The sequence below is a fragment of the Eulemur rufifrons genome, chromosome 19, assembly GCF_041146395.1.
Source record: "Eulemur rufifrons isolate Redbay chromosome 19, OSU_ERuf_1, whole genome shotgun sequence".
In the NCBI taxonomy this organism is placed as follows: domain Eukaryota; kingdom Metazoa; phylum Chordata; class Mammalia; order Primates; family Lemuridae; genus Eulemur; species Eulemur rufifrons.
Genome location: NC_091001.1, coordinates 91340735 through 91354228, shown reverse-complemented (window position 1 = coordinate 91354228; position 13494 = coordinate 91340735). Strand labels below are relative to the sequence as shown.

General features: G+C 37.3%; 1 protein-coding gene across 1 annotated transcript in view; it reads left to right on the top strand.

The window, feature by feature from the left end:
• Positions 1 to 13494, top strand: part of SLC30A6 (solute carrier family 30 member 6) — a 46021-nt gene that overhangs the window by 5767 nt on the left and 26760 nt on the right. The window contains exons 2-5 of the mRNA XM_069493924.1: positions 1577 to 1663; positions 7671 to 7755; positions 8826 to 8868; positions 12074 to 12139. Of these exons, the coding sequence (XP_069350025.1) occupies positions 1577 to 1663; positions 7671 to 7755; positions 8826 to 8868; positions 12074 to 12139 (281 nt within the window). The remainder of the gene's footprint in view (positions 1 to 1576; positions 1664 to 7670; positions 7756 to 8825; positions 8869 to 12073; positions 12140 to 13494) is intronic.

The window sequence follows — 13494 nt, the reverse complement described above, 5'->3', positions numbered from 1 at the left end:
TAAAATTGATGAATTTTTTTCCTTTACAGCCTCTTGGTTTTATGTCCTATTATAAAGGTCTTCTCCAACTCCAAGATTATAAAATCATACATCCATACTTTTTCTTCAACTGCTCTGTATAGTTTTATATTTTAATAGTTTTTTTTTTTTTTTTTTTTTTTTTTTTTGAGACAGGGTGTTGCTCTGTAACCCAGGCTGGAGTACAGTGGCCTGATCATAGCTCACTGTAACCTTGAATTCCTGAGCTCAAGTGATCCTTTTGCCTCAGACTCTCAAGTAGCTGGGACTATAGGCACACACTACCACATCGGCTAATTTTTCTATTTGTAGTAGAGATGGGGTTTCACTCTTGCTCGGGCTAGTCTGGAACTCCTGCGCTCAAGCAATCCTCCCGCCTCGGCCTTCTGATGTGCTAGGATTATAGACATGAGCACCACAACCAGCCTGTATCTTATTTTTAAAATAATAACAAATTAGAGTAAGGAGTATAGGAAGGATGCAACATTAGCTTTATCAAAATGCCATTTTTTTTTTTTTTTTTTTTTTTTTTTTTTGAGACAGAGTCTCACTCTGTTGCCCAGGCTAGAGTGAGTGCCGTGGCTTCAGCCTAGCTCACAGCAACCTCAAACTCCTGGGCTCAAGGGATCCTCCTGTCTCAGCCTCCTGAGTAGCTGGGACTACAGGCATGCACCACCATGCCCGGCTAATTTTTTTCTATATATATTTTTAGCTGTCCATATAATTTCTTTCTATTTTTAGTAGAGATGGGGTCTCGCTCTTGCTCAGGCTGGTCTCGAACTCCTGAGCTCAAACAATCCGCCCACCTCGGCCTCCCAGAGTGCTAGGATTACAGGCGTGAGCCACCGCGCCCAGCCCAAAATGCCATTTATTGAATAGCTCATATTTTCTCCCTCTGATATTGAATACTGCTTTTTTCATAAGTGAATTTTGCATATGTTCATGAACTCTCTTTTCTGCTAAGGCTTTCCCACAGGGTTTCCTTGGGTGGTAAATCTCTAGTTGCCACGTGGTCTTTTCTCATTGGTAACCCTACTGCTGGGCACTTTCTCTGCTAGACCCATACTGTGTACTAGCCAGGGCCATGGAGACTAGCTAGGATGTCAGATACTTTGACTTAACACCTAGTAGAGAACCTCAGGGGTTTTACTAAAATAGTTGCTAGAACTTTCATATGTATAGCTTTGATTATGTGAATTGTGATATTTTCTTTCCAGTAGAGCTATTTGACAAACTATTTCCTTTTCTGGTTGAAATTACCGTATTCATTTAAAAATAAAGAATGTGGTCTGGAGCTAAAATGCTTGGGTTTGAATTCTTGCTCAGCCATTTACTAGTTTTGTGACTTTGTATAATTTTCTAAAAGTTGTTTCTACCACATAGGATTATTTTGAGTGTTAAATTGATAAATACACATAAAGTGTCTAGAATAAGTGCGTGGCATATATTGAGTACTCAATAAATGTTAGTTGTTATTACTACTATATCACATCACGGGAACTATGAAGAAGATTAGATACTTAAATGCTGATTTGTATATTATTTGTTTGTTTGAAAGGGGACAATTCATCTCTTTCGAAAACCACAAAGATCCTTTTTTGGCAAGTTATTACAGGAATTTAGACTTGTAGCAGCTGACCGAAGGGTAAGTTATTCCTTAACCTTGATTTTAATTACTGAATAAACAACATTATCATATTGAAAGAAGGTAATTTTTCAGGCAAATAGAAAAATCCCACCACACTGTTTTCATTTTTCCATGTTGGATAAATATTATTTAAATGTAAAATTACAGTTGTTTGGTGTTCAGTTCTTCTGTTTTGTTGGGAGGAAGTGAGACTTCAGTCAAAATTTTTATTCTAATTCTGCAGTGTTTTAAGGAAAAATTGTTTTGCAGTTGCTTTTTCTTATTAATTTTCTAAAAAATTAAATGGATATAGTCTAAAGCAGTGTTTTCTCATTTTTAATGTAAGGTAGGAAAAAATATATCATGCTTTGAGACTGTTAATAAAAATATATGATTGCTATCCTTTTTGGCCACCAGTGTAGACTGTGTTGTTTTCATTCTCATTATTGTCTAAATTATAAACTCTCTGAGGGCAGTGACTATGTCTATTTTGCTCACCTTTTTATAGAAGTACAAAATAAGCACCCAATAAATACTTGATGAGTTTTAAGTAAAACTGGCTTCAATGGAACATAATTATAAGCATTGTCAATGATATTGGCCTTACATTGTTAACTAGGCTAGAAGCTTTTTTTCTTTGTTACCACTATATCTCTCCCTCCTAAAACCTTAGACTATAGTCAGAATTCACTAAGTGTAGTATTTGGAAATATTATCGTGTCCTGAGTGAGAATGTTAAAGAGCCAAGGGTAGAGAATGCATCTCTTTCTTAGATACACAGTCCATTTAGCATGATCTCTTGAGAACAGATAGAGCTCTGTGATGCTGATGGAAAGGAACAATATTATAGAAATAAAAAGGAAATTCTTTAACAATACACTTTATTGAGGCACAGTATACCACAGCACCACACCAATCAATATAGGAACACCTGAGCTGTACCAATATTCTCTATCATAATTTAAATTTTAAGAGATACTCATGGCTTATGTCCCTTTATTGCTGCTTGTAATTCTTGGTGATTTCACATTTCAAGAGCCTCATCTTTCAGTACCATCTTTTCAGTAAGGTACTGAAATAATCTTGTCCTTCATCCCTTCCAGTCATCCAATCCTATGGCTAGACCTTATCACTTATAATAACTATATCTTCCTGTTATCTCCATTTCAAACATTTCAGTCACTAGTTACCGGCTCCTATCTTTCTGGTTCATTTCTACTGTTATCCCAACTCTACTTTTCAATTTTACTGCAACCTCCAATCGCAAAATTATGCAAACCTCCATATTTTCACTATTTTTTTTTTTTTTTACCTCCCTTATCCTCATTTGCTTCCTTATCCAACTTAGATTCTATGGTCCATCATTATCATTTTCTTTTATATATTCTCAACTCCTTTGTGCCCCCTTCCCTCTGACATACTTCCCTGGAACATCCTTAACCTTCATTAAGTTTACTTTCTACTCTGTACCTACACCTAAGCAACTGAATGTAACTTGAGAGAAACTAAAATATGCTGACTGGTCTTACTTTGAATTTATAATCAAACAGGCCCTTAGTGCTGCCCATACTATATTTCCTTAGCTCATTCAGTTTTCTACTTTCCTAGATGACTTTTTCATACCATTTTCTTTGCTCCCTATCCTCAGACTTCCAAACCTTCTTCATCCTCACTCTAACCTAATGATCTTGCTTCTTGTTTCACTAAGGGAAAAGAAGGACTCTCCTACATCCTATCATTAGCACATAAGCGAACACTCTGCCTTCCCTCCTATTCTATGAATCAACACTTCTACTACTTAAGGCCAATCCCTGTACTTGTTGCCTACTCAAAGATGATGTTCCTGTAATTGTTCCTTCTGTTTCTTGCATCATTTTCTTTCTTGCATCATAATTACATGTTATATGTTCTCTCAGGACTGCTTCATTTCTCAGATTACTTTTATAACAAAACTACTTAAAAGAATTGTCTATACTGTCTGTGTTCACCTTCTCTTCTTCCTGTCTGTATTAAACACATACCAGTCTGGCATCAGTTCCCACTATTCCACATAAGCAGTTTTTATAAGGTGGTTAACCAGTAACCTCTATGTTGCCAAAATCAATGGTTGTCTTCATTTTTCACCTTACTTGACCTGCAACAGTATTTGATAAAAATTGGTTACTTCCTCCTTTTTTTTTTTTTTTTTTTTTTGTTGAGACAGCGTCTCACTTTTGTTGCCAAGGCTAGAGTGAGTGCCGTGGCGTCAGCTTAGCTCACAGCAACCTCAGACTCCTCGGCTTAAGCGATCCTACTGCCTCAGCCTCCCGAGTAGCTGGGACTACAGGCATGCGCCACTATGCCCGGCTAATTTTGTCTATATAGATTTTTAGTTGTCCATATAATGTCTTTCTATTTTTAGTAGAGACGGGGTCTCGCTCAGGCTGGTCTCGAACTCCTGACCTTGAGCAATCCACCCGCCTCGGCCTCCCAGAGTGCTAGGATTACAGGCATGAGCCACCACGCCCGGCCTACTTCCTCCTTAAAACACTTATTCATTTGGACTCTGAAACAGCACTCTTGGTTTTTATCCTACTTACTTGGCCATTATTTTTTAGTCTTTTTTGCCATTTTTCTCTCATCTTTCTGACCTCTAAATTTTGGAGTGTCAGGGATTAGAGCTCCAACCTCTCCTTTTTATGTTCATATGTGTCTTGAGATAGCATCTATACGCTGATGACCCCATACTTACATCTCAGGCCCTAACTTCTCCAGTACCTCCGGATTCCTATATATAATGGCCTTCTCAGCATTTCCACCTGGACATCTAACAGGCATCTCAAACTTAACATGGTCATATCTGAACTTTGATCTTCAATCACTTTTCCCCTAAATGGCCACTCTTTTCTTCTAAATGCTTGGGCCAGGCCGGGCGCGGTGGCTCACGCCTGTAATCCTAGCACTCTGGGAGGCCGAGGTGGGCGGATCGTTTGAGCTCAGGAGTTCGAGACCAGCCTGAGCAAGAGCGAGACCCCATCTCTACTAAAAATAGAAAGAAATTATATGGACAGCTAAAAAATATATATAGAAAAAATTAGCCGGGCATGGTGGTGCATGCCTGTAGTCCCAGCTACTCGGGAGGCTGAGACAGGAGGATCGCTTGAGCTCAGGAGTTTGAGGTTGCTGTGAGCTAGGCTGACGCCACGGCACTCACTCTAGCCTGGGCAACAGAGTGAGACTCTGTCTCAAAAAAAAAAAAAAAAAGAAATCCTAAATGCTTGGGCCAGAAAACCTGAAGTCATTCTCAACTCTTTTCTTTTCCTTACTCCTCATATCCATTTTATAAGTAAATCTGCTAGTTCTATTTTCAACATGATACCCAGAGTCTGACTCTTCTGATACCTTCTTATCACCTTTGAAGCTGCCATCATTTCACATATGGATTGTTACAATCACATTCTTTTTTTTTTTCTTTTCTTTTTTTTTTTTTTAAGACAGAATCTTACTCTGTTGCCTGGGCTAGAGTGCCGTGGCGTCAGCCTAGCTCACAGCAACCTCAAACTCCTGGGCTCAAGCAATCCTACTGCCTCAGCTTCCCAAGTAGCTGGGACTACAGGCATGAGCCACCATGCCCGGCTAATTTTTTATATGTATATATTTTTAGTTGTCCAGCTAATTTCTTTCCATTTTTTTTAGTAGAGACGGGATCTCGCTCTTGCTCAGGCTGGTCTCGAACTCCTGAGCTCAAATGATCCACCCGCCTCGGCCTCCCAGAGTGCTAGGATTACAGGCGTGAGCCACCCCGCCCGGCCACAATCACATTCTAAATGGTCTTCCTCCTTCTATCCTTGCCTCCTATGCAGTATGTTCTCCACGGAGAAGCCAGAATGGTCTTTCTAAAATGTAAGCTAAGTCACTTTCCATCTCATTTGGGATAAATCCCGGTTCTTTTCCTGTCACTCCAGATACTACTTGTGTAGCCTCAGACTCCTCTCACCTACTCTGCTTTACCTCAGCCCCGTACTCTTCTGCCTCAGGGCATTTTCACTGCGGTTCTCATTTTCTCTTCCAGATATCTGCATGCTTAGCATCTTGGCATCTTCTGGATTTCTGGTCGCATGTCACCTTACCAAAGGGGTCTTTTCTGACCACCCTGTCTGGAAGAATAACCCTTCCATATCTCCCATTGCTGTCTTTTTACCTGTATGTTTTTCTTCCTAGCATTTTTTACCACCTGGCCTTAGTATTTATTGTCTTGTCACCCCACCTAGTTTGTAAAGTCCATGTTTTGTTCACTACTGTATCATCAGTGCTTAGAATAGTCCAGCACAAAATAGATACTTAAATATTTCTTGAGTGGATAAATAGCTTGACTCAGCAGCAGAGCTAAAGAGAGTGTCATTTTTCAGTTTACCTTCTTTATCGCTTTTCTTAGCTGATTTTGAATATCCTTGTCCTGACTAGACTCCATGTCCAGTAATTTCATTGTCTTTACTAGAATTAGAGTCCTTTACCCCCACATCAGTTCTCAAGTCCCTAACATCCCTACCTTACCTGCTTCTCTGGTTCTGTGGGTAGAGGAAGTTGCAGAATGGTACCTACCAAAAATTCATGCTGATAATTTTTGTTCTCATCTTTGACAATTCATAGTATACTTACCATAATAGCTGCTTCTTCAGATTCTCCTCTGGATTTAAGTTTCCAGTCTTTCTTTGCCATATTCCTTAATTTTAGAAAATGATTTTGCTTCTTCTTTTCTAGAGATTTGTAGATTGTTGGCTCTGTGCTACTTCAATCTTCACTTCTTTTGATGTCACAGTTTCCCTGTCCTTTCACTCACCTTCTTAACCTTATTTTCTGAGAGATGTTGTTCTTCGTTTCTAAACGTGTACTTTCCATCTGAATTCTAATACTCAAACCATACTTGACCTTTCCAGCTGTACCTGTGTAATTTTGACACCTCCAAACAATCGCCTTTTCACTAATTTCTTTTCCCTCTACTTTGAAGTAAGCATAGGTCTCCCTTCTTTGTAGTGAGTGAGATGGCACAAAAATAAAAAATGCTTCACTTGGGCCGGGCGCGGTGGCTCACGCCTGTAATCCTAGCACTCTGGGAGGCCGAGGCGGGTGGATTGCTCAAGGTCAGGAGTTCGAGACCAGCCTGAGCGAGACCCCGTCTCTACTAAAAATAGAAAGACATTATATGGACAACTAAAAAAAAATCTATATAGAAAAAATTAGCCGGGCATAGTGGCGCATGCCTGTAGTCCCAGCTACTCGGGAGGCTGAGGCAGTAGGATCGCTTAAGCCCAGGAGTCTGAGGTTGCTGTGAGCTAAGCTGACGCCACGGCACTCACTCTAGCCTGGGCAACAAAGTGAGACTCTGTCTCAACAACAACAAAAAAAAAAAATGCTTCACTTGATCTCTTCTTCCTTTATTTTTGGAATGCTCTTCCTTCTTCCTCTGACTAAATCCCAGCTGTTTTGAAGCCTTATTTCAGGTCTTCCCTCTTGTGTTACCTTCTAAACCGTGGTAATTTTTCCCTCTTTTGCAGTCCTATTTCATATAGTTTATTTGCTAAATAATCAAGTACTGCCTTTTTTGGGGTAACTTTTTATTCTGATATAATTTCAAAGTTATCGAAGAGTTACAAGATTAGTATAAGGAGCACCTTTATGCCCTTTACTCAGATCCACCAAATGTTTATATTTTGCCCCATTTGCTTTATCACTGTCTCTGTGTAGATATTTATAGAGACTAAATGATATACATATATATGCACATTTTTCTCAGCTCTTTTAGAGTTTCTGTGTCAGAGTTTATTTTCTCTTGAAAAATTCCCTTTCTGGAATTATTCTTTTAGATTTGTATACTGTAATAATAACTTGGTTCATGAAAATTTTGGTAGCTGTAGAAAGCAAGACAGACTTTTTGAAAGAATTGTGCTCATTCGTTTGAATATCAGAGTATGAATTTCAACAACTTGAACGGACCCAGTGAAATTTATCAGTACTGTACAAATAAGAGTGATTTTCTTTTTCACAGTCCTGGAAGATACTGCTTTTTGGTGCAATAAACTTGATTTGTACTGGTTTCCTGCTTATGTGGTGCAGTTCTACTAATAGTATAGGTATGTCACCATTTTTATATTTATGGAGTTAATTATTAATTTCACTTTTATTTTTCTGATTTTCAATAAAGGTATATCTTCCTTTACATAGAATATAGTATTCTTAAATATGTATAACTCAAAAGATTTAAATGAGAGAATGTATTTAAAATTGCCCTATAAACTATAAAGTTTGCTTCATTTGTTAGGACATTATCATTTTAATGAGTTGTTATTTTTTTTTTTTTTTTGTTGAGACAGAGTCTCACTTTGTTGCCCAGGCTAGAGTGAGTGCCGTGGCGTCAGCTTAGCTCACAGCAACCTCAGACTCCTCGGCTTAAGCGATCCTACTGCCTCAGCCTCCCGAGTAGCTGGGACTACAGGCATGCGCCACCATGCCCGGCTAATTTTTCTATATAGATTTTTAGTTGTCCATATAATTTCTTTCTATTTTTAGTAGAGACGGGGTCTCGCTCAGGCTGGTCTCGAACTCCTGACCTTGAGCGATCCACCCGCCTCGGCCTCCCAGGAGTTGTTATTTTTTTTAAAAACACTTTAAATTTGTGAAACTGAGATTTCTTTTTAACGTGTGATAAGTTAAAACTTTAATTTATGTAGTTTATTCATTTATTTTTATTTGCTTTTTCCCTCCTCAGCTACCTTAATTTATGTAGTTTATAAGTAAGATTTTGAGGTTGGTTTGTTTTTCCTCAAAAAGGGAATTCTGTAATTTTTTTCTTGTGTCTTATTATGTTTTTATGCATCATTCTTTTCTTCCTACTATTGAAATAATACATATAAAATAGTACTGAGATGACAGAGCAGGCAGAAAAATGGTCACAGAGCTTTTGAGCATTTGCTGCTTCATTTTTCCTGATGGAGAAATCAGGTTCTAAAGTGAACTTTCCTACTAACCAACTTTTGGATATTTATCAAATTTGCTAGATAATTGCCAACATATGACATTGGCCAGTGATTCAAACCTTTTTTTGGTAATAGATACCCCTGGTATGAACAATTTTGGTGACTTGCTATATTTTTTTAACAAGGGATTCAGTAACATTTTAATCAGTCCTTTTGTTGTTTTGCAGCTTTAACTGCCTATACTTACCTGACCATTTTTGATCTTTTTAGGTAAGTTTTAAAAACTCTCCTTAATGTTTTAGAGCCAATAAGGAATTTGGTGCTCCAAACTTATGAAAATAAGTTTTCTTTGCTTAAAGGAAAGTAATTTACATAAGTAAAATTATCAACATAGAACATATATACTAACAAGAACAATTAGAGATATAATGGAAGAAAATATGTCATTTGCATAATAACAGAAAAGATAAATACTCGGGCATAAACGTAATGAGGTATTTACACTTTCTGTGTGACGAAAATTTCAAAATGATTCTGAAGGGAAAAACAGACCCAAAAACCGTAGAACAATAAACTGTATACTTAGACAAGAATACTTAAAATCACTTTAAAAAGTCAATTCTTTCTAAGTTAATCAAGCTAGATAAGGCTTATTCTAAAGTTTATGTGAGAAAATGAACAGAACAGGAGGTTGAGTAATATACCTAAACACTTAGCTGAGTTTACTATGTGATAAATGACACAAAGCCCAATAACTATAAAAGAAAACACTGATAATTCCAATTTTTTATTTTTATTTTATTTATTTATTTATTTATTTGAAACAGAGTCTCACTCTGTTTCCTGGGCTAGAGTGCTGTGGCATCAGCCTAGCTCACAGCAACCTCAAACTCCTGGGCTCAAGCAATCCTTCTGCCTCAGCCTCCTGAGTAGCTGGAACTACAGGCATGCGCCACCATGCCCGGCTAATTTTTTCTATATATTTTTAGTTGTCCAGCTAATTTCTTTCTATTTTTAGAGATGGAATCTTGCTCTTGCTCAGACTGGTCTTGAACTCCTGAGCTCAAACAATCCTCCCACCTCAGCTTCCCAGAGTGCTAGGATTACAGACGTGAGCCACAGCGCCCAGCCCGATAACTCCAATTATATAAAAAATTTTAAATCTAGGTAACAAATATCACTGTAAACAGGAAACAACCTGAGAAGATATTTGTAATTCGTATCTCAGATAAAAGGCTAATTTTGCTAATATTTGAAAGGCCCTACAATTTAATGAGGCAAAGACCAAGAAAAAAAAAGAAAGAGAGAAAGAAAAAAATGTATAATACCATAGACAGTTCACAGAAAAGGAAATAGAAATAGCTCTTATAAGAAGTTGCTCATCTTCACTAACAGCAAGAGAAATGCAAATTAAAATTACTCTGAGATGCTATATTTGCATTATTTTACATTTATATTACATTTGGAATAAATAGAGGTACTAATGAGCAGAAAAAGCAAAATACAACAGTGTGTGTGGTATGCTGTAATTTGTACTAAAAGGGAGGAAGGAATAAAAAGAATACACATATACATACACATCCACACACTATACTCATTTGCTTTTATTTGCGTAAATATTCATGGGAAGAGTAAGAAATTGATGATAATGGTTGCCTCTGAGGAGGAAGACTCAGTGGCAGGACAAGGTTAGAATCTTCCCACTTTATATCCTTTTGTAAATTTTGAATTAGGCAAATAAATAGGCCTGGTGTAGTGACTCACACCTGTAATCCTAGCACTCTGGGAGGCTGAGATGGGAGGATCACTTGAGGTCAGGAGTTCGAGACCAGCCTGAGCAAGAGAGAGCTGTATCTACTAAAAATAGAAAAAAGTAGCCGGTCAACTAAAAATAGAAACAAAAAATTAGCGGGGCATGGTGGCTTTCACCTGTAGGAGCCTGAGGTTACAGTGAGCTATGATCATGCCACTGCACTCTAGCCTGGGAGAGAGGAGACCCGTGACAGAGGGAGACCCCATCTCTAAAAAAAAAAAAAATTATATTTCTAACTACAGAGACTCATTTGGCTGGCTTTATCCAGTCCAATTTCAAAAATCATCCATTCATTCAAAACCAACCAGATTGTTAGCTCCCAAGTCCAGGGATAGAAACATAGATACTGTGCTTAACTTTCAAATTTGTATTTCTACTGTTCGAGAAAGCAGCCAAGGCCAGGCGAGGTGGCTCATATGTATAATCCTAGCACTCTGGGAGGCTGAGATGGGAGGATCTCTTCTTGAGCTCAGTAGTTCGAGACCAACCTGAGCCCTGAGCAAGAGTGAGACCCTGTCTCTACTAAAAATAGAAAACATTAGCTGGGCACAGTAGTGCACACATGTAGTCCCAGCTACTCAGGAGGCTTAAGCAGAAGGATTGCTTGAGCCCTGGAGTTTGAGGTTGTTGTGAGCTAGGTTGACGCCATGGCACTCTAGCCAGGGTGACAGAGGGAGACTCTGCCTCAAAAAACAAAACAAACAAAACAAAATAAAACCAAAAAGAAAGCAGCCTAATTAAGAATGGAGTGCCTTGGTTCCAATTCCAAATTTACCCAAAGCAGTATTTTGGCCCAGGTTAGATAAGGTGCTTTAAGGTGCCTACCTGTGGATTAGTCAGCTGTGGCCAGGGCACAGGTCATGTAAGAATATATTAGTTCCCCTTGTAAGTATATAGACAGGAAAAGAAATGAGGGACAGTTAATAACTGAGAAGTAAGGAATTGTGAGCTATTAAGACAGCCTGTTGGCTCCCTGCTTCATGTGGCCTTTCATATTTCCATATAAAGATTGTAAAATACCTCCACTTTGATGTGTTCAAGACCCATATGATAGGAGTATGTTATAAGGATGTCTTTTTATTAATCAGGTAGCTAAACCTACTTAATTGGGTCTAAAACAGGTAGTTGTCACCTGAATTTTATACCATAGTAGTTTCAGAGTGAATTTCCATGATACTTGGCCAATTAACATAATTTTATCTCATCCAGATTGTTGTCAGGGTGTTATTAATATTTAATTTAACTTTTAACAATGATTATGTAAAGCTTATCAAAGTTTAAATGTATTGTATATGCCTAGAATAAAATATATAACCATTATTATTGTGTCATTTTTTAAGCCTTCTCAGTTATGGAAACCATTTAGGATAGGTAACATTGTGTAGAGAAAGTATGATTTTAGGTTCTATTTAACTAACTTGATGTATTATAACTTTTTTCAGTTTCTTCACATATTAGAACTGTCATCTTCCAAATATACCATGTGCTAAGATGCTCATTGTGATTAGATTATAAATTATTAGAATTATTTATTTTTTATTAATTTAGTACATGCAAACACTGATAACTTTTAGCAACTTTAGAATTGTGAAAACTTAATTTCTCTTTGCATGTTCTATCTAGTTCTAGTTCTAATACTAAATTTGTTATCTTTTTACTTAGTTTAATGACATGTTTAATAAGTTACTGGGTAACGATGAGGAAACCTAGCCCTGTGTATTCATTTGGGTAAGTTCAAATTATTTTATTATCTGTTAACTTGTGGCTATTAAAATAATAGTTATAGTAGGCAGCGAAGACCTAGTTGGATTATTTCTGGAAAATAAATGCTACTTGTTTAGTCAAGTGATCAACTAGTGAAAATAGATGAAAAAGCATCTTCCAAGAGGATTCTAGAAAAGAAATATGAATATTTAAAATAGAAATCACATTAAAATAAAATGTTCACATGAGGTTCTTTTATACTTTACAAAACAAATATTAACACAAAATGTTCACATTAAGTTCTTTAATATTTTGGGAATCTCTTATTTTAGTTAGAGAAAGTATGAAGAATTTTCATGTCATTGTATCTTCTAGATGTTAAAAGAAATGTGATATAGTTTAATGTTATGTGGTGGTAGGGATTGATTTTTTTTTTTTTTTTTTTGTTGAGACAGAGTCTCACTTTGTTGCCCAGGCTAGAGTGAGTGCCGTGGCGTCAGCTTAGCTCACAGCAACCTCAGACTCCTTGGCTTAAGCGATCCTACTGCCTCAGCCTCCCGAGTAGCTGGGACTACAGGCATGCGCCACTATGCCCGGCTAACTTTTTCTATATAGATTTTTAGTTGTCCATATAATGTTTTTCTATTTTTAGTAGAGACGGGGTCTCGCTCAGGCTGGTCTCGAACTCCTGACCTTGAGCAATCCACCCGCCTCGGCCTCCCAGAGTGCTAGGATTACAGGCGTGAGCCACCGCGCCCGGCCGGGATTGATTTTTAATCTAAGACTTCAGATTAGTGATAGCAGTGGACTCATTTGTTTCTATAATTTTAGAAATTACTGAAAGTGGAAAGTTAGAAGGTAATTTTTAGAAAAAATGAGTTCCTTTCAGATTCAAGGAAACAATTTGAATGAAGAATTTTCTTTAGTAAAGAAACTTTTGGACAAAACTTACCCTTCTTCTTCACCATACTATTGATTGGGATTATATTCTTTTGAACAAAATCAATTTTTATTTATTTAAACCATGGAACAAAGTAAACATGAAATTTTAATGGAAAATAAGGGTATTCATAAGTTCACTGAAATTTGATAGAGTTGGATTATCACTATCATAATTACTTGTAAAGTATAGATAGCCATGTATGGAAATCTGTCACTCTTGAGTCAAACTTTTGTTTGCAAGTGACAGAAATCTAACTTAACCAGTTTGGGGAAAAAATGGGGACTTTTGACAATTTATGTAAACAAACTATGGTAAGATAGTTATTGACATAAACAGTAGACCACTGTGGACATTGTCTTTTTCTTACCTCTCAAGCCTGTTTTTCTCTGTATGTCAGGTTCAGTCTCTCAGACCACTTTTCTCCACAACCTGGATT